The sequence below is a fragment of the Natator depressus genome, chromosome 3 (assembly GCF_965152275.1).
Source record: "Natator depressus isolate rNatDep1 chromosome 3, rNatDep2.hap1, whole genome shotgun sequence".
Classification (NCBI taxonomy): Eukaryota; Metazoa; Chordata; order Testudines; family Cheloniidae; genus Natator; species Natator depressus.
Window position 1 is genome coordinate 95,132,330 of NC_134236.1, and position 21,993 is coordinate 95,154,322.

General features: G+C 42.7%; 1 protein-coding gene across 25 annotated transcripts in view; it reads right to left on the reverse strand.

Annotated features, from left to right (window-relative positions):
- The window catches only part of TRDN (triadin), a 303,373-nt gene that overhangs the window by 195,149 nt on the left and 86,231 nt on the right, over nucleotides 1–21,993 (reverse strand). For 22 of the 25 annotated variants that reach the window (XM_074948350.1, XM_074948349.1, XM_074948339.1 and 19 more), the window contains exons 7-9: nucleotides 12,868–12,927; nucleotides 6,160–6,213; nucleotides 1,297–1,353 (exon numbers count right to left, since the gene is read on the reverse strand). In XM_074948350.1, the coding sequence (XP_074804451.1) occupies nucleotides 1,297–1,353; nucleotides 6,160–6,213; nucleotides 12,868–12,927 (171 nt within the window). The remainder of the gene's footprint in view (nucleotides 1–1,296; nucleotides 1,354–6,159; nucleotides 6,214–12,867; nucleotides 12,928–21,993) is intronic. The other 3 variants (XM_074948360.1, XM_074948347.1, XM_074948348.1) reach the window with 2 other exon arrangements.

Consider the following 21,993-nt stretch of genomic DNA (forward strand, 5'->3'; position numbering starts at 1 on the left):
TTGGAGAAGAGGACAACAAGAAACAAAAACACAATACTCAGTTGCTCATTACTCTAGCTACGCAAGAATGGTTCATGGACTCCTTGTATTACAAAACAGGAGAACTAAGCAAGAAATATGTTGTACAAAACTTAAGATAGGAACTGCTCAAGGCCTTTAGCCAAATATAGGGTTGCCAAATTTCTAATCGCACAAAACCGAACACCCTAGCCCTGCCCCTTCTCTGAGGCCCTGCCCCTTCCCCGAGGCCCCTTCCCCTGCTCACTACATTCCCTCTCCCTTGGTGGTTCGCTCTCTCCCACCCTCACTCACTTTCAATGGGCTGGAGCAGGGGGTTGGGGTGTGGAAGGGGGTGAGAGCTCCCACTGGGGGTGCAGGGCCTGGGGTGGGGCTGGGGATGAGGGGTTTGGGTCCAAGAGGAGGCTCCAGGCTGAGCGGTAGAGCTGAGGGATTTGGAATGTGGGAGAGGGCTGTGGGTTGAGACAGGGGGTGGGGTTCAGGAGGGAGTACAGACTCTGGGCTAGGGGTGCAGGCTCTGGGGTGGGGCCAGGGATGAGGGGTTCAGGGCATAGGAGGGGTCTTTGGGCTGGGATAGGGGGTTGCGGAGTGGGGGGTGAGGGCTACGGCTGGGGGTGTGGACATCTGGGGTGGGGCCGAGGATGAAGGGTTAGGAATGCAGGGGGGCTCCAAGTTTGGGGGAGGCTTAGGGCTGGGGCATGGGGTTACCTCAGAAGGCTCCTGGTCAGTGGTTCTGTGAGTCTAAGGCAGGCTCCCTGCCTGTCCTGGCTCCGCGCTGCACCCCGGAAGAGTCCAGCACGTCCAGCTCCTAGGTGGGGGGGGTAACGGGGGGCAGGAGGCTCCACGCACTGCTCTCACCCGCAGGTACCGCCTCCCCATCTCCCATTTGCTGCAGTTCCCAGCCAATCAGAGTGCAGAGCCAGTGCTCGGGGCAGGGGCAGTGCACAGAGCCCTGTGGCCCCTGTGCCTAGGAGCCAGACCTGCTGGGTGCTTCTGGGATGCAGTGCGGTGCCAGGATAGGTAGGGACTAGCTGTTAGACTTTTAACGGCCTGGTTGGCAATGCTGACCAGAGCCACCAGGGTCCCTTTTCGACCCAGCGTTCCGGTCAAAAACCAGACACCTGGCAACCCTAGCCAAATAGGCCCGAGGAAAGATTAGTTTATCATCAAAGAAGTCATTCTGAAACAACTACACACTCTAAACAGACCTCCACACCCCAAAAAGGAAAAAAGAAAAACCATAAAATAATACTAAATCTAAAACTAATCAATAATTACCTTTTGGAGGTGCTTTTTCAGCTTTCTCCTGTTTTTCAGGTTTGGTTTTGTGAGCAACTACAAATAAACAGACACAATATTGTACTTATTTAAAAAGACAAAGAGTTCAGATGAAATGAGTAAGCAAAAAACTATTTCAACTGACACCTGGCTGCTGGGGCCTGATTGTGTGAAGAAGGAACTGGGCACATTCAGCTACCATTCACTTCAACTCACAAGGTTGTCCCCAAATTAGAGAGCTCACATTTTGTGACATTTATGGATGTAGTTCATCGGAGTTCTCATTTAAAGCTCTACTCAGGAGGAAAGTTATGTTTCACTGACATTGCATGATCCTTTGCAAGAGAGCACACTGAAGGCAGCCTTGGAATAGAGTTCCATGGCCTGAGACACCTCACAGCTGAGAGTTACACTCAGGGCTTGTCTTTGCTATCGGGGTAAGTCGACCTAAGTTACGCTACTTCAGCTACATGAATAACGTAGCTGGAGTCAACATAGCTTAGGTCGACTTACCCCAATGTCTTCACTGAGCTGCATCGACGGGAGATGCTCTCTGGTCAATTTACCCTACACTTTTTGGGGAGCTGGAGTACCGGGGTCGACCGGAGATCGCTCTGCCATTGATTTAGTGGGTCTTCACTAGACCCACTAAATTGACACCCGCTGCATCGATTGCAGCAGCATTGATCTCCCCGGTAATTAAGACAAGCCCTCATTTTGGTTGGAAGTAGTGCAAAGTAACAACAGTCATATAGTACATCATTAATATATGGAGATGGAGAGAGAACTAGCCATAAAGAGGCCAGGCACTACATGGAACTTCTCTTCTTTTTTTTTAGCCAGTAGCCCGAGTCACATTCTGTAGCCCAAAGGTGGTTGTAGAGTTGGAAATTCCAATGTGGTTCCTCTCTCTACCAGCAGCCAAAAAACCCCTTGTGGCAGTTTTAGAGACTTTCATTTCACTGTCCATTTACATTATAAGATTCTTATAAGGACTGAGTTTTCCCCCGCTATTGAACAGCACTGATCACACAATTGGCTTAACAAAAAAATAAAAAAGTAAAAGGATTTACTAAGGAAAAAGATTTATTGATATTGTAAGTCAAGTAACATCAAATTGGACAGTAGATGTTTGTAGGACAGAACCATTACACTGTAAGCTCTTTACAGACACACAATACAGGCCCCTACTCTAAAAGCACCAAGCACAGGTTGGAGCATAAAATAAATGAGTAGTTCTACCTCAACTAGAAGTTATGGGCCTGACGCAGGAAATTCTGAGTGAAATTCTATGCCCTAACTTATGCAGGAGGCCAGACTAGATGATCATAATGGTTCCTTCTGGCCTTAAAATCTATTACAATCTTAGATCTGCTCCAATAGTAATAATAGTAAGAATGCAAACACTGAGGTTCATGCAAAGTTTGACAAATTCACAAATTGTGCCCAGATTGCAATTTTGCCGTTCTTACCACCGCATAGACACTTTCGCAATAAAAATATTCGGAAAATGAACACATTCACCTCAGGACATCATTGTGCTATTTTCAATGTGTAAACCCATGTTAAATGAAGATAATAGCAAAGCTCTGTCTCAGGCTGACTTGTTTTTAGAAGGTGAAAAAACAAAAAGTGGAGGTGAAATAAAAGAGTGTTTAGTTTTCACCAGTCATGCCAAAACCAAAGATGTGATTCTACTAAATGCCAGCTTCACGGCTGGTGAGACTTGTTGACTCTTGCTAAGCTTTGTTTATGTGTTCAAATTATTTCAGCCAAAAGCAGTTTTGTCAATAGCACATCCATAGCTGGTTAACCTCCAGGTGAAGATCTTTAAGAAGTGAAGGTCCATGAAATCACTGAAATCTAATTATACTGGAAGGTACCTATACATTTTTATATGGAAAAAATAGAATAATCCAGACGTACAAATATTACCTTCCCACTCACCTCAGGCAAGTACTTTTTTTTGGGACTTTCAAGTATAATAATGATAGGGGGTTTATTATTATAACTCATCAACATAAAGGGCATGTGAGTAGATTTTGTGCTTTGGATTTATTTTAATGGCATTTTCATAGAACAGTCATCTCCTGCAGTTAAAAGGTACCAATGAAGTAGTTCATATGACAGTGGGCATCTGGAGAGATCACGGAGACCACTCAAGATGTCAAAATGTATGCAGCATGAGAGCAGAGTCTGTAAACAGATGAACGCACCATCTCTAAGGTCTCCCATGTTTGTTTTCATTTCCCATCCCTATCGCAATACAACCTGCCTTGATGGCACAACAGTGGTACCATGAGAGTAGCTAATCAAGAAGAGCGAAGCTAACAGAGTTGACAAGTTGAACAACTGCCCTAGGAATGCTGCAGTCGGGTAATTTTTTTGTTTGTTTTTTTTAATTATGCAGTTGCTTCTGAAGTATGGATAAAAAAACAACAACATTTTTTATTGGCTACTAATGATAAAATCACCCTCTGCTTAATTACACATGTAATTGTGAGGGCATAATAACTACCATGCTTTGTTTTATTTTAAGCTTCCATTTCACAAATAAAAATAAAGTACATTCTTGTGAATGGGTTTCTGTCTCTCACTTCTAAACACATCCAGGTCAGGCAATAATCCCTCCACAATGCACCCACTGGAATATTTTATAGTGTGGGATCCCATGTTTCAAAGTTAGGCATGAACAATTGCACCCAGGCATTTGTGCATGCTTAATTGACATACACAAATACCCAATATGCCTACGCATATCTGACATCATGACCAATTGCATACCAAACTGGGTATGTGCATGTGAAAACACCTGTACACATCTGGTATATGGGGGCATATCATTATTCAGGCATACAGAAATGTATGCATGCACTTCTGTGCCTACAAGACAGCACACACACACTTGTATTTTCAAAACCTGTTATTTTTTAGTGATGTTTGAAAAGAATGTAATGATTTACATTTATTTAGCACTGATCCATCTTCAAAGTGTTTTTCAAACTAATTCATTAGTCCTATTCTCTAATACTTATGTTGCAGATCTGCTTATTCCTTAGAATCATAGAATCATAGAATATCAGGGTTGGAAGGGACCCCAGAAGGTCATCTAGTCCAACCCCCTGCTCGAAGCAGGACCAATTCCCAGTTAAATCATCCCAGCCAGGGCTTTGTCAAGCCTGACCTTAAAAACCTCTAAGGAAGGAGATTCTACCACCTCCCTAGGTAACGCATTCCAGTGTTTCACCATCCTCTTAGTGAAAAAGTTTTTCCCAATATCCAATCTAAACCTCCCCCATTGCAACTTGAGACCATTACTCCTCGTTCTGTCATCTGCTACCATTGAGAACAGTCTAGAGCCATCCTCTTTGGAACCCCCTTTCAGGTAGTTGAAAGCAGCTATCAAATCCCCCCTCATTCTTCTCTTCTGCAGACTAAACAATCCCAGCTCCCTCAGCCTCTCTTCATAAGTCATGTGCTCTAGACCCCTAATCATTTTTGTTGCCCTTCGCTGGACTCTCTCCAATTTATCCACATCCTTCTTGTAGTGTGGGGCCCAAAACTGGACACAGTACTCCAGATGAGGCCTCACCAGTGTCGAATAGAGGGGAACGATCATGTCCCTCGATCTGCTCGCTATGCCCCTACTTATACATCCCAAAATGCCATTGGCCTTCTTGGCAACAAGGGCACACTGCTGACTCATATCCAGCTTCTCGTCCACTGTCACCCCTAGGTCCTTTTCCGCAGAACTGCTGCCTAGCCATTCGGTCCCTAGTCTGTAGCGGTGCATTGGATTCTTCCATCCTAAGTGCAGGACCCTGCACTTATCCTTATTGAACCTCATCAGATTTCTTTTGGCCCAATCCTCCAATTTGTCTAGGTCCTTCTGTATCCTATCCCTCCCCTCCAGCGTATCTACCACTCCTCCCAGTTTAGTATCATCTGCAAATTTGCTGAGAGTGCAATCCACACCATCCTCCAGATCATTTATGAAGATATTGAACAAAACCGGCCCCAGGACCGACCCCTGGGGCACTCCACTTGACACCGGCTGCCAACTAGACATGGAGCCATTGATCACTACCCGTTGAGCCCGACAATCTAGCCAGCTTTCTACCCACCTTATAGTGCATTCATCCAGCCCATACTTCCTTAACTTGCTGACAAGAATACTGTGGGAGACCGTGTCAAAAGCTTTGCTAAAGTCAAGAAACAATACATCCACTGCTTTCCCTTCATCCACAGAACCAGTAATCTCATTATAAAAGGCGATTAGATTAGTCAGGCATGACCTTCCCTTGGTGAATCCATGCTGACTGTTCCTGATCACTTTCCTCTCATGTAAGTGCTTCAGGATTGATTCTTTGAGGACCTGCTCCATGATTTTTCCAGGGACTGGAAAAATATCTTATCTAATGTTAAACATCTAATGTTAAACATTTTTTCATGTTTCCCACCTCACTAACTTTATTTAAATTTTATCTTTGAAAATAATCAGAGAATACGCCATGTTTTACCTGAATACCCATATTTAATATACTTTATACTTGCAGGTTATCGTATCATTAAAACGTACTGGGCTTGATTCTCCACTCCCTTGCATCTGATGCAGGCATCATCACCTGTGCAACATGTGTGTAAAATGCAACCAAATCAGGGTATTTGGGCCAGACATTCAGCTAGTGTAAACTGGCATAGCTCCACTGATTTCAATGGACATACACTGCTTTGCACCAGCTGAGGATCTGGCCCACAGTGCTTACGCTGACTTTTCACAGGTTTAAAGGACTATATGATGTGCAAGGGAGTGGAGAAATCAGGCCTGAAAAGTATTGAGAGATCATGAAGAGAAATAATTACCTATGGGTTTTTCTTTCTTTTCAGGTTTTTCTGGTCTTTCAGATTTGTCTTTCACTATGAAGAAATCAACATTTATATTTTTAGTAACATATTTCACAAACCCAGAAATTAAAATAATTCTACAGTAAAACACAAAACCAAACAGTGGCTCTGAGCTGCTAATTTGTACTATACCTGTTCATATACTCACCATAACATATTCTCAGAAAACTGCCAAGTGCAGGACTCAAACTCACAGTAAAGGGGTGCTGTGTGGCTCCAGTAACCACAACTTATCACCTTCAGCTCCCTACTTATTCTGAGGGCAGGCTGCCTGCACATGTGCAGATGACTTTCTATGATTTACCAGCTCAGCTTGAGCCACATGGTAGATCCAACTTTTTCTTGGAGTACTTTTTAAAATATTCCTCCCTCAAAGGGGCAGTGGGTTCTGGAAACTAGTTGAGACCAATTCTGAGCAGATGATATCAGTTTGAGGAAGATCAGAGAAATAGTTACACACACATACACACACACATGAAGATCAGAGCAATAGTTATACACAAACACACACACACCATGTGCGCAAAAATAAGCACTGTAACATTTTGGCGTTCCATGATTTTTTAAGATGGCTGTATCTCAGAAACCCCTTGCTCAGATGACCTCAGACTAGGACCACCGACCCTACCTTGGACCTCTATGCAGCAAAGTGATTTTCAAGACAACCTCAGTAAGCATATGGATTTTGGAACACTTAGAAAAGTCAGTTGTTAAACAGTAACCTAGTCTCGAGCTTAACTCCAGTGGACCTACCGCCAGACTATGATAAAGCTCCTTTGTCAAACAAGAGGAAACAGACGAGATCTGTTAGGGAATGTTAATTCCATATCTAACTGGAAACAAAAGTAAGAAAGCAGGGAGTATTGAGCCTCTTGCTTCCTTCAACAATAGGGTGATTGCTGCAGAATACGGGAGAACACAAACTCCTGCGGTAACTAAATGACAAAACATTTCTGTGGGTGGCTAATTATTTCCCACGTCTATTCTATCTTTCCCACGCCCCCTCATTAAACATTTTCTTAATCTTCATAATGGAAGATAATTAGAAATTAGAATAGAATATTGTGTTTTTGCCACAGATTCAAATCTCACAGATGAAATGTATTTAGATATATAACCATGGACACAGTGGAAATCACAGGGATCTCAGATATGCCACAGTGAAACTGTGTTTAGAGTGAACTATACTAGCAGTCCAGAAGTGTTTGAATATATCCCAATGCGAAAACGGCTATTTTAAAAACAGTGAACCTCCATTTACAGAGAAGTAGTTCATTAAAAAAAACAAACAGAATGACTTCACAGTAAATATGTGGCATAGCTACCGCTATAGCTCATTAGCTAGACTATTTATTTGGAGCTAAACTGTAATTTGGACTACAGGTGCAGGAAAGTAAGTAAGAAGTAAGAATCCCCCTTGTACTGCTGTGTGGGCTACCTAGCCCTTGGCTCTGGCTGCACAGCACCCACTTACTTCCCACCCAGCAGTGGATGGAGCTTTGATTCTGATTCTCAACATACTAGAGTACAGAGGGAGTTCTGTAATTTGCTGTTGGCATAGGCCACATAGGTGCTGGAACTAGGGGCATAGGGGTGCTGCCACACCCCCGGCTTGAAGTGGTTTCCATCATATACAGGGTTTACAGTTTGGTTCGATGGCTCTCAGCACCCCCACTATACAAATTGTTCCAGCACCCCGATAGGCCAATAACAAATTACTATCCCCCAGTGCAAGAATGAAGAAAGGAAGAAATTCTTCCACAGCGGGATGTTGTTGAGGCACAGTGTCTCCAGGGGCTACTGCTATAATCTACTTATCATCCCTAGCTCAGGACTGGGCAAAAAGGCACAATCTAGCACTTAGATTTACAGGAACTCCTCACTTAAAGTCGTCCCAGTTAACGCTGTTTCATTATTATGTTGCTGATCAATTAGGGAACATGCTTGTTTAAAGTTGCACAATGCTCCCTTATAACGTCGTTATAATGGGGCCGGCAGCCCCCCATTAGCTCCCCATTCCCTGTGCGGCAGCCAGCCACCCAGCAGGCTATCAACTGCCGGCAGTTCAGCTGTCCCTCTCCACACTGCCATGTGCTGTTCCTGCCCTCTGCCTTGGAGCTGCTCTCCAGAGCCTCCTGCTTGCTATGTGGGGGAGTGGGGGAAAGAAGGGGGCTAATGTCAGGGTGTCCCCCACCACCCTGCTCCTGCACCCCGCTTTCCCCATCTTCCATAGAGCAGGGGGGACACACAACAGGGCTCAGGACAGAGGGAGCTTCCTGGCAGCAGCTGCCATCTCAGCTTGCTGATTAACTTAACAAGGCAATGTACTTAAGAGTGGGGTCAGCATACTTAAAGGAGCAATGCGCATCTCTCTCTCTCATACGCAGGGTGTGTGTCTCTGTCTCTCTCTGCCATGCTGTCTCCCCTCCCTCCATTCGTGCTGCCTTGTAGAGTGTGAGGCTACATTAACAACAATGAGTTAACCCTTGAGGGCTCAGCCAATTGCTAGATCATCATTTAGCAGTAAGGCATCCCCTGGGAAATATCCCACCCTCTGACTCCACCACCTCAACCAAGCTTCACAATCATCATCGCTGTGTACCAGTATTAAATTGTTTGTTTAAAACTTATACTCTGTGTGTGTGTGTGTGTATATATATATATATAGTAGACTATATATATATATATAGTATACTACTAGACTATATATATATAGTCTAGTATATACCACACTAGACTATATATATATATAGTCTTTGGTCTGGTGAAAAAATTTTCCCTAGAACCTAACCCCCCACATTTACATTAATTCTTATGGGGAAATTGGATTCGCTTAACATTGTTTCGCTTACAGTTGCACTTTTCAGGAACATAACTACAATGTTAAGCAAGGAGTTACTGTATATAGTACAAATGAAATAGAAACCTATATATTGCTCTAGGTACCATTTATATAAGAACATAAGAGCAGCCACACTGGGTCAGACCAAAGATCCATCTAGCCTAGTATCCTGTCTTCTGACAGTGGCCAATGCCAGGTGCCCCAGAGTGAATGAGCAGAACAGCCCATTCCCAGATTCTGGCAAACAGAGGCTAGGGACACCATCCTTGCCCATCCTGGCTAATGGCCACTGATGGACCTATTCTCCATGAATGTATCTAGTTCTTTTTTGAATCCTGTTATAGTCTTGGCTTTCACAACATCTTCTGGCAAAGAGTTCCACAGGTTGACTGTGCATTGTGTCAAGAAATACTTCCTTTTGTTTGTTTTAAACCTGTTGCCTATTAATTCATTGGGCAACCCTTAGTTCTTGCGTTATGAGAAGGAGTAAATAACACTTCCTTATTTATTTTCTCCACACCAACCATGATTTTATATACCTCTATCATATCTCCCCTTAGTCGTCTCTTTTCCAAGGTGAAAAGTCCCAATCTTATTAATCTCTCCTCATATTGAAGTTGATCTATGCCCCCAATCATTTTTTGTTGCCCTTTTCTGAACCTTTTCCAATTCCAATATATCTTTTTTGAGATGGGGTGACTGCATCTGCATGCATTATTGAAGATGTGGGCATACCATGGGTTTATATAGAGGCAATATGATATTTTCTGTCTTATTATCTATCCCTTTCTTAATGATGCCCAACATTCTGTTTGCTTTTTTGATCACTGCTGCACATTGAGTGGATGTTTTCAGAGAACTATCCACAATGACTCCAAGGTCTCTTTCTTGAGTGGTAACAGCTAATTTAGACCCCATAATTTTAGATGTATACTTTTAGATGTATACTTGGGATTATGTTTTCCAGTGTGCATTACTTTGCATGTATCAACACTAAATTTCATCTTTTTTTTGCCCATTTTGTTGCCCAGTCACCCAGTTTTGAGAGATCCCTTTGTAACTCTTCACAGTCTGCTTTGGACTTCACTATCTTGAGTAGTTTTGTATCATCTGCAAATTTTGCTACCACATTGTTTACCCCTTTTTTCAGATCATTTATGAATATGTTGAATAGTGCTGGTCCCAAGACAGACCCTTGGGGTACACCACTATTTACCTCTCTCCATTCCGAACTCTACCCTTTGTTGCCTATCTTTTAACCAGTTACTGATCCATGAGAGGACCTTCCCTCACCCCATGAAGCTTAAGAGCCTTTGGTGAGGGACCTTGTCAAAGGCTTTCTGAAAATCTAAGTACACTATATCCTTTGAATACCCTTTGTCCACATACTTGTTGACCCCCTCAAAGAATTCTAATAGATTGGTGAGGCTTGATTTCCCTTTACAAAAACCATGTTGACTCTTCCCCAAGAAACCATGTTCATCTATGTGTCTGATAATTCTGTTCTTAAACCTGATACTGAAGTTAGGCTTACTGGCCTGTAATGGCCAGGATCACCTCTGGAGCCTTTTTAAAAAAAACTGGCGTCACATTGGCTATCCTCCAGTCATCTGGTACAGAAGCGGATTTAAATGATAGGTTACATACCACAGTTAGTAGTTCTACAATTTCACATTTGAGTTCCTTCAGAACTCTTGGGCAGGGGCTGCAGGTTTGTAGAAATTTTGGTGGTGCCCAGAATACGCAGAGCCTGCATCCCTAAACTCTGCCCCCCCACCTGCCTAAGGCTCTGGGAGGGAGTTTGGGTTGCGGGGAGGAGGTCTGGGGTGCAGGCCCTGAGTGGGGGCAGGATATTGGGGTGCAGGCTCTGGGAGGGAGTTTGGATGTAGAAGGCGTGAGAGGTTGGGCTCCGGGAGGGAGTTTGGGTGGGGAAGGGGGTCTGGGGTGCAGGCTCTGGATGAAGTTTGACTGCTGGGTGCAGGCTCTGGGCTGGGGCAGGGGGTGAGGGGTGCAGCCTCCGTGCTCTGCTAACCCCGGACACTGCCCTCGCAGCTTCCCTTTGGCTGCAGGGACGCTTGGAGTGGGAGCAGTGCAAGTAGACCCAGACCCACCCCACCCAGGGGCCACAGCAATGGGCTGGTAGCCACGTGAAGCTAACAGGCAGGAAGCCACTCAGCTCCACTGCGCTGCCAGTGGTGGTGAGGGGGCCCGGGCCATTTTAAATTGCTCAGGGATGCGCAGGGTGGAGTGCCCGGGGCAGAAGGTCGGGCCAAGGGAGAGACACAGCCTCAAATATTGCTGGAGCCAAGCCCGGGCCAGGAATATTCCTTGTGCCCAGGCACCATGGGCCCATAGAACTCACCGCCTATGCTCTTGGATGAATACCATCTGATCCTGGTGACCTATTACGGTTTAGTTTATTAATTTATTTCAAAACCTCCTCTAATGACACCTCAGTCTAGGACAGTTCCTCAGATTTGTCACCTAAAAAGAATGGCTCAGGTTTGGGAATCTCCCTCACATCCTCAGCTGTGAAGACTGATGCAAATAATTGGTTTAATTTCTCCACAATGGCTTTATCGTCTTTGAGTGCTCCTTTAGCACTTCAATCGTCCAGTGGTCCCATTGGCTGTTTAGCAAGCTTCCTGCTTCTGCTGTACTTAAAAATTTGTTTGCTATTACTTTTTTGAGTCTTTGGCTAGCTGTTCTTCAAATTATTTTTTGGCCTTCCTAATTATATTTTTTACACTTCATTTGCCAGAGTTTATGCTCCTTTCTATTTTCCTCAATAGAATTTAACTTCCACTTTTTAAAGGATGCCTTTTTGCCTCTCACTGCTTCTTTTACTTTGTTGTTTAGCCACAGTGGCACTTCTTTGGTTCTCTTACTATGTTTTTTAATTTGGGGTATACAATTAAGTTGAGCCTCTATTATGGTGTCTTTAAAAAGTTTCCATGCAGCTTGCAGGGATTTCACTTTTGGCACTGTACCTTTTAATTTCTGTTTGACTAACTTCCTCATTTCCATATAGTTCCACTTTCTGAAATTAAATGCTACTGTGGTGGGCTGTGATGGTGTTTTCCACACCACAGGGATGTTAAATTTAATTATATTATGGTCACTATTATCAAGTGGTTCAGCTACATTCACCTCTTGGACCAGATCCTGTGCTCCACTTAGGACTAAATTAAGAATTGCCTCTCCTCTTGTGGGTTTCAGGACAAGCTGCTCTAAGAAGCATTCATTTAAGGTGTCAAGAAACTTTATCTCTCCATCCCGTCCTGAGGTCACATGTACCCAACCAATATGGGGATAGTTGAAATCCCCCATTATTATTGAGTTTTTAATTTCATAGCCTCTCTAATCTCCCTGAGCATTTCACAGTCACTATCACCATCCTGGTCAGGTGGTTGGTAGTATATCCCTACTGCTATATTCTATAAGTTTAAAAAACAACATAAAGCATCCATCAATCCATCAGCATTCATACTGCACTCGCCATAAGTACCCGGCCTGGGCTGGGGAAGCTAATGATCCAACCAGTGGATCAAATTCAGTGATGAGTTCTGGTCACGTGCCACCTGAGAAATGTTGCACATATGATAAGAAGAAGACGATCTCAGCCTTTATGTTCAATAAAACCATACAGATCGTTGATATATCCAAAAGTCCTTTAAAATCTCCACTCTCCATACAGTCATCCTTCATTATACTTCCTCCCTCCACGAAAACAAATGGCCTTTGCCCTGAACATCAACAGATGAGGCTATTTTGGACCAAAGAGGAGCCAGAATGAATGCCAATCTCAAGCTCTGGACACCTACCTTTTGGCTGTTCTTTCCGTTCAATCTTTTCTTGTTTTTCAGGTTTCTCTTTGTGAATTACTAGAAATACAAAATAGCAACATAGTCATCTCTGTTACATACTCCACAAATCTAACTATTCCTTCAAAATGATAAAGGGAAAGTATTTGCAAGATACGCTAATGGATTTCAGCTCTGAATCACAGATGCTAGCTTCTCATATATAACAGCAATCTTTCTTAAATTTTCCTATTTGCTTACATGTACAACAGAAATATGGATCTTTTTTTCTAACAAATGAGCCTGTTTATGCTTGTGAAAATTGTTGGATCGTGTATCTGCACCGTAACTGACTATTCAGCTTAATCTCATTTGCAGGATTTGGTTTTGCTCCATTGCATAAGCATGCTGCTCTCGGATCCCAATGTGGGAAACTATTTTGACAGCAGCACTTTCTATTCTTAACAGAAAATGGCTCACACATTGCCTTCCAAGCTGTTCTTTATTTTTGGATGTTACTTCAACCAAAAAGACGGATTAGCAAGGGTACACGTCTGTAATAAGAACATAACATCAGAAGAATAGCTGTTTAAAACACAGTTAGCTGCACATACTGCCTTTAGCAGAGAGACTTGATGCCTGTAGATAGCCAGCTGCTGACCCACAAGAGTTTGGATATCAAGAGTTTGGATATCACAGTATCCCAGCTCATAAAGAACTGCATGTAAAAATGCCCACCACCACAAAACCCCCATGAAGGACTAAGTTGGTGGCATTTCATGGAAAAAGGAAGAGACATTTTCTCTCCTCACCTCAATTTTCTGGCAAAAACTAAAATAGAGTCATGCCAAGTGGATGACTTGTCACTTTTGCATGCATATACAGCAACGTTCCTGCCCTGCTCTACTCACAATTATTTTTTTAGCAAATTTTACTTTATCAGAGGTGCTAAGAAGCAGCACAAATGACATGATTTTCTTGTTTAAATATTTCTTCCTAAAATCATGACTCAGTGCGTATTTCGTTAAACCAAATGTTTGTTGCAAATGTTCCCTAATTTCATCATTTCCTCACATGTGAAAATGTTAGCAAATGAAATGTCAATAACAAGCAAACAATTTTTATTACTACTCACTAGTGTAATGGGAAGAAGTAGAGGACTTTTCAAAGCCACCTAAAGGTTTTGGATACCCAATTTACACTATAATGAACGGGAACTGAGGATGGGATCCAACTTTTAGGTGCCCAGAAAAATCACAGGAACAATATCATGATCCACAAAGCAAAGTTAGGCACCTAAGCTCCCTACACAATGAATGAGGAAAGATAAGTGCCTTAGAATGAATCCACAAAAGCCCACACACTAGATGGGGAGCCACCTAAGCTAACCAATGGGAGCAGCTGTCAAGAGGGGTGTGTCCTAAATCCTATTCCTCTGTGGGAGACAGCCCCTAAATTTGGGCTGCAGGGAAGTGTCTATTTCTGCTTAGTGAACAGAAACCTCCTGGACTCAGGCAGCTTAGGAGCCTCTTGCAGGAATGAGGAGAGGTGGTGGTGATGCAGCTGCTGCCATCCACCTTATAACTTTTAGCCCAATGACTAGAGCACTTGCTTGGGAAGTGGAAGCTCGAGGTTCAATTCCTCTGTTTGCCAGAGGTGGGAGACCCCTGTTTAAATCCTAAGGAGAGTTCTCTAACCACTGAGCTACAAGGAGGCCCCACAGCAGACTGTCCCCAATCTCTTATGCTGAAGCTGCTCCACTGTGGATGTGGATAAATAATAAAAGTGGTTGGAGCAGGGAGACTGGATCCTGGATCTTCCATCTCCCAGGTGGATGCCTAACCCCTGAGTCATTCTCACTCTCTCTATGGCCCAATAACTATTTAAGTATTTATCCATAGTGAAACAGTCATTTCGGCCAGAGAGAGAGAGAGAGAATAAGCAAAAGAACGACTCTGTAGTCCAGTGGTTAGGGAAAAAGCTTTCACAAGGGAGATGGAGGGATTCCCCACATCAGACTATCCAATAGTTCACTAGTTAGAGCACTCTTCTGAGATGTGGGAATTGAACCCACATCTATCACATCCCAAGCAAGCATCTACTCACTATGTTAAAAGTTTTTAAAGGTGGGCACTGGCACCTCCTCCTCCAGCCAGATTTTGAATGGGACCCAATCCAGTAGGCAACCTCTGAGCACAGCTACCAGACTGGGCCCCGTATGTGATTTAGGCAGACTAATGTCCATCTTTCTTCAGAGGGGGAATCACTCTGAGGCTTAGTGAGGAGATATACATCCAGACACATAGAGGGAGGCAGCAGGGCACACGCCTAGAGGCAGAAACATAGGTGTCTAGGAAACTTTTATCCTAAAAACTTAGGTGCCAAGTGAGTTTAGGTGCCTAGTGGGTTTGGCAAGAGTTCTGTGGAACGCAGTGGATCCAAAACTGGGACTAAGATGCCTATGTCTGGGGTTGAAGTGCTGAAGTGTCTTGATGGATCTGGGCCGGGGTGTCCAAATCCCTTACGTGGCTTTGAAAACCACATAAGTAATGTACTCTCACAGGCTTTGGGGATTCAGTGTGTGTTTTAGGATGCCCAGTCGTGTAACAAGAAAAAGTAAGGTGGTGTCCCCTGTCGTTACCCCTTTTGGCAGGAATAAGGATGTTGAAGCAGTAACAGGACTACATGTTCTTGCATGATGGTTGCATGTGAAAAAAGCAGCAAATTCAATTAAGGTGCACAACTTTTCATAGAGCTGTGCTGCCAGCTTTTGAGAGAAAGTCAGCACAATTCTGCTACTGACAGCTTTCCTACTGGTTGTTCATCCTCTGTGATGCATGAGCTTTTTTCATTTGATGACACTCCTTGTAAATGCTAGAAAGAATAGCTGAACTATGTAGACAGGGTGATGACCATTCATGTGCTTTTTTAGCCATCAATGAAATGGCTGCACATGACCTATTAAGACTACTTAAGGTGTCATACATGTATATAGGAGACAAATCATCCTTCACAAAGGCCCCTTTCACTCCACTTCCCTATGGCATCTCCCTATTTCATGTTTTGGCATCAGAGACCAAAATGAACCTTGAAAGAGACATGCTGAGTACAAAGACACAAATTATGCAGAGAGGGCCTGTTTCTCATTTACACTAAGGCCCATGTACACCCTCATGGTAGGCTGCATAAAGGGGCCTTAAAGTAGTTATGAATGTAATTTATGCCCATTTTAAAATCCTTTTGCATTACCAGTGTGGTATAAAGTGACCTTAGCATAAATGAAAAATATGTATGCTTCTGTAGGCCGCAAGGTAAATGGGGGGAGTGCAGACAAATTGGCTCCTTTGTGAGGGATTAAAAGTAGTTTGATGAAGCTGGGCACGTAGCCTGGAATGTGGATAAGCATTGTGGAAGGCTGGCATAAGCATAATTTGTTGTTTTTTTTTTTTTACAGTAAGCTGAAGGAGTGTTCTAATTAGTCTGAGAGTCTTATCCTCCGTGCTGGTATCACAGTAGCCTCAGAATATGGTAATCTCAGCTTGTAGAGTTTAGCATTACCTCATATGGAGACGGTCAGAGCTATGACTTCAGGCAACAAATTTATCTGGGAAGGGCAGGTGTTGCCAAAATTAAAGTGATCACATTCCAGGGCTGTGGTGATGAGGCATTTTTGACTCCTCAATCACAATGAAGGTCTGCAGCAGTCAGGCCACCTGACTCCACTGAGGCCTTTTGATCTAATATATTTAAATGTCACATTTTCATAAATTAAACAAATTAAAATAAACTCATTGCTTTTTATGGAATCTCTCATGTTCAACTTTAGAAGGGAGGCCTCAAAGCCATATTACATACAATACCACAATTTCTACAGACCTGGAGGCCTGGATGGGTAGGTGCCACATTTTTTCACCACTAGCAGGAGTCAGACTAGAATAATGTGAGTATCCTTCTCTTCTAGCGTGCTTAAATCATCCACTTAACAAAGCTCTCAGTCTCAGTCTGACCAGGGCTGGGCAGGTGCTAAAATCAAGATTGAGTCTTTGCATAGCAATGCAGTTATGCTACTGGGAGACACATCTGGATTTATATACAGCACTTCTGTATACAAAATTGGGAAATGCCAGGTTTAAGGTTGCCTGTGCAACCTTAATTTGGCCCGCTTGTGCCTAGGGATTGTGATATAGCCCTGGATCTAAAAAGGGACTTAGGTATTGTGTGACATGTAGCACTTAGAAAAATGACTGGACTTCACAAAGCTTGAATTAGGTGCCCAGGCTCCATATAGAATGCATGGGGAGAGCTAGTCATTTAAGAATGGGATCCACAAAGACCAGTGAGCTAGGCAGCTTCCTGCCTATGCTAGCCAATAGCAGATGCCGATGAGAGGGTTGTGTCCTAAACTCTGCCCTCTCTGGGAGTAAGGCACCTAAATCCAAACTGCAGGGAGGTGTCTAACTATGCTTGGGATCCACAACTAGGAACTCTCTCCTGGATTTACACGGCTAAGCCATTTTTTGCAAGAAAGACCAGAGGAAGAGGTGGTGATGGTGCTACGGCTTCCCTCATAGCTTTTAGTCCAGTGGTTAGAGCACTCAGCTGAGATGTGTGAGATCCAGGTTCGATTCTCGTTACGTCTGACAAGGAGAAAAGATTCAAACAGGGGTCTCCCACTTCTCAGGCCTAACCACCTAGCTATGGGACAGTCTTGTATAAGTGTCTCTCAATCTCTCTTGTTGAATCTGGTCCACTTTTGATAAATACTTAAACAGTCATTGGGCCAACAAAAGAGACTGACTCTGTAGCGTGGAGGTTTGGGCACCCACATGGGAGAGCCAGGGTCCAGTTCCTCTAGTCCAATGATTATTTAAGTATTTATCCAGACTGCAGCAACTTCAACTGGGGGTTGAGAGAGAGAGAGAGAGAGAGAGAGAGAGAGAGACTTTACTAAGCTCTGTGAGATTCAACACCATTGTTTTTCTTTTTGCTGTTCCCTGACTTGCTCACCTTCCAACTTCTGCCACAAAGGAGGTCCCACAGACAGTCTCCTTCATTACACAACCCTGATTCATTCCCTGAGCACCATCTGTCCTGTGTACTGAATTCTTGACTTTGCAACTTTAACATTCCTTTCAATGTAGTGTTTGGTAATAGCTTATGAACAGTAGATATAGGCCCAAAACAGAAACACTGAGCAGGTCCCACAAAACTTTGGGAAGATTACTGATCCAGATATGTTTCAGCAATCCTGATTCAGCATTCAGGATCATCTCTATAATAAACGTACATTAGGATCCCCAAATCTAAACACTTCTGCCAAGAAATGTGCTCCCTAGCTGGGGAGGTAGGTTGGCTGCCACAGAGCTGTGGAACTTGGAAACCCAGAGAGCCCTGTTTCTCAAGCTCCCCACCAGCCTGGCTGCCGAGAAGCTGCAGAGCTCAGGGAGGCAGGTTGATGAGTTGCGAGGAAACCAGGCTGTCTGGCCAGCCAGCCTGTCTGGTTTCCATCAAATGTTTTTTAAAAGATTTTCGATCAGCTCTAACATTAAGGTTGCAAAGTCAAACCCTCGGAAGTTAAAAAAAGCCAGCATTAAGCCTTACTGTACAGCCTTAACTAAACTCCTTTGTGCATGTGCCATTATCATATGGTCTTCAATTATATGATCACATCCTTTTTTGGGGGGAGGAGGTGAGGACAAGATCCCTAACTCATCCAGTGCACAATACATTCCGAAAATTAAGAAGCAAAAGCAAAACTAGTTCTGCTGCATTGGCACAAATTGTGATTTCCCATAGTTTGGGCAAATCTGGCTGATTTCCATGTGAATAGAAAAAAAAGCACTTCTTTTATTTTCATCCTGCCAAATTTCAAATCCCAAACCATGGAGATGTTGGAGCTGTTGAGAAAAACAGCTGGAATGTGTTTTTAATAATACTGACAACATTTCCTCTGTCCCTAGTCTCATTTTTTGAAATTGCTTAACCATTTTTGATGAAACTTTAAAAGAAAATTTAGACTGGGGCAGAGAGCAAGCATGGAAAATTTCATCCTGAATGGTTAAAGTGTGGCAAACTTATAAGAAATTGAGCACAGGAGCTTATAATGGAAAGTGTTAAGACTCCTTAACTATATACTATTCTAGGCATTGCTACCCACTTCACCGACAATAAAAAACAGATGTGAGGGGCACATTTCTGATATTTTCCAAAACACTAATCATCTGATAGTATATTTAATCTGCACCAAATGAAAAAAAAAAAGTGCAGGGGAGTCAAATTTAGTCTGCTCACTTAAAAAGTTAGAGAGAGTGTTGGGTAACATTTCTGTGCCCAAAATGAGCAAGGGAAAAAAGAGATTAAGGAGGCATTAATTCCATATTTTAGCAAAGTAAAAATAGTTCTCAGCTCAGTAAGACTTAGGGTGATGAGTGTAGTACAGATGAAGAAGAGAATGTTTGCTCCAATTAACTGAATTAGGGCTTGTCTACACAGGGACATCCAGGAAATGCTGAATTAACTAAAGCTGTGAAGTTAAAGCACATTAAACCTCTGTGTGGACACTCCCATTCAGAAGTAAAGCAGCCTTAGTTAATTATAGCTTCTTTCTTCAAGAGTACAATATAGTGAACTAAGGCCGCTATACTTCTGAATGAGAAGGTGCACACAAGGGTTTAATGTGCTTTAATTTACATGCTTTAACTTCAACACCTTTAGTTAATTCATCTTAACATTCCTGAGTGTGTCTGTGTTGACAAGCCCTCTGATGAAGCTTAAAATTAGATTTGTGCGAAAGTCACATTGAATGTGAAAGCCACTTGAACTGAGACTTGGGCTTGAAGACAGATTCATTTGTGAACCGCAGTGTATTCTTAACAAAAGTTTATGAATTTACAGTCTTGGATTTTGTAGCTGTGCATACAACTTCAGAACCTCTCTCTCTCCTCCCTTTTTAAATTAAAGTGAAAGCCCTCTTGCTCCTTTCCCTTGGGATACCTCCAACAGGTGTTCAAGTGGAGCTGGTTGCCAACTCCTAGCATGTTATTATTCAGAGGGTTGCCAAGTTACGGCTGATGTCTTCTCCTCAGTCCTAACATATCATCTTATGAAGAGGGTAAAAATTCCACTGTCATCATAGGAAGCGAGAATAAAGAAAGACCCCCTTCTCGCACTTGGCTTTATTTGAGGTAGCCTCATAATCCTTAGCATAATTTCTACTTAAAAAGCAAACATACCCAATGCCTAATATTGTGGTTATGAGCTTCCATGTTAAGGATTATTGATGTTCTTTCAATCCCACCCAAGTAGAGCCTGCTGGCAGTGAGAGTAGGAGTGGTCACTGTGCTCCTGCTTCTCTGCTTTGGGAGCCAGAGGGAAAATGGCAACAGCCCATTCTGGTGGATCCTAAAAAAGGCTGATGAGGGAGAGAAAAGCCCTGGTTCCCTTAAAGTCCTTAGGGGATGGGAGTGGGACATCAAGTCCCAGGAAGAAGGTACGGGAGGATGAGAAGTAAGAACATAGAATCATAGGACTGGAAGGGACTTCAAGAGGTCATCTAGTTCAGTCCCCTGCACTCATGGCAGGACTAAGTATTAGTTAGACCATTCCTGACAGGTGTTTATTTAACCCGCTCTTAAAAATCTCCAATGATGGAGATTCCACAACCTTCCTAGGCAATTTATTCCAGTGCTTAACCACCCTGACAGTTAGGAAGTTTTTCCTAATGTCCAACGTAAACTGCCCTTGCTGCAATCTAAGCCCATTGCTTCTTGTCCTATCCTCAGAGGTTAAGAACAATTTTTCTCCCTCCTCCTTGTAACAACCTTTTATGTACTTGAAAACTAAAACTGTTATCATGTCCCCTCTCAATTGTCTCTTTTCCAGACTAAACAGAACCCAGTTTTTTCAATCTTCCCTCATAGGTCATGTTTTCTAGACCTTTAGTCATTTTTGTTGCTCTTCTCTGGACTCTCTCCAATTTGTCCACATCTTTCCTGAAATGTGGCACCCAGAACTGGACACAGTTCTCCAGTTGAGGCCTAATCAGTGCGTAAGAACATAAGAACATTTGTTTCCTAAAATAAAGACAGGTTTAGCCTGTGATGTTATCTGGTTTATCTGCATTTGCTATAGTTGCATCCTACTACTCTGTGTTCTGCAAAAGAATTCCTCTCTATGAGCCAGGTGTTACCAGGGCACTTACCCAGCTTCTGAGTTTGATGCATTTGAAATTTAGTGAGTTTCCTGTCCATGTCATATAAAAAGATCTTCAGTTTTTGTACACCCATTATTTCATCACAACTCCAAATCAGAGTTGGATTGAATTATTTTCATAAATCAGAATGGTCTTGTAAAGGAAAACTCTATATGTATGCTCTGAGTATTCTTACTATACAGCCTTTCTCTGATATTTTGAGTTATACCATTCCTAGGGAGTTTGCCCCACAACATGGGTATATTCCATAGAAGGACAACACAAGCTAATGCTAATTAATAAATACTGTGACATCATTCCTTAAATCACTGTGTTGTTAAGGCACTACTGTCAGAATAAGTGCTTTGTTGGATCTGTTCTCAGATTATTTCCTTTCCTTAAAATACATTTTTCTAAGTACAGTAACTGTATTTTACTTTGCAATTAGTAGTTTCAGAAAAGATTTGAATAAAACGTTTAATTATAGGCAGAGCTAACAGTGTAAGTTTGCCTAATACTTTTCGTTATAAGACCCTGTTTTCAGTTGCTTTTGGCTTTCCCAAATTTTAAATATTGGGCTGAAATTTTCCATGCCAAGTGTCTGTTTTGGGCTGAATTTGTTTTTGAAAATTACAGAAAAATTGGTTCAGTTGTTTCAAAGATGAGATTATGGAAAAATATATTTTTTGCCCATAATAAACAATTCTTACAATCATTTTTATTGAAAAGTTGTAATGCCTCCACATGCTTCAGAAGAGAGACTTGAAATTTGGCAGAGAAATTTCCCCAGTACCAGAAAAGTGTTTTTTACTCTCTCCATGAAAATTCACAGAAATTTGGCCAAGTTATAAACCTCTGAAAATTGCCACTTGCACATGCTCCGGATAGGTTTGTTAGAGGCCGACAGCAACATTTTCCAAAGATTTCTTTGCACTGAACATGCTCCAGCCTGGGGC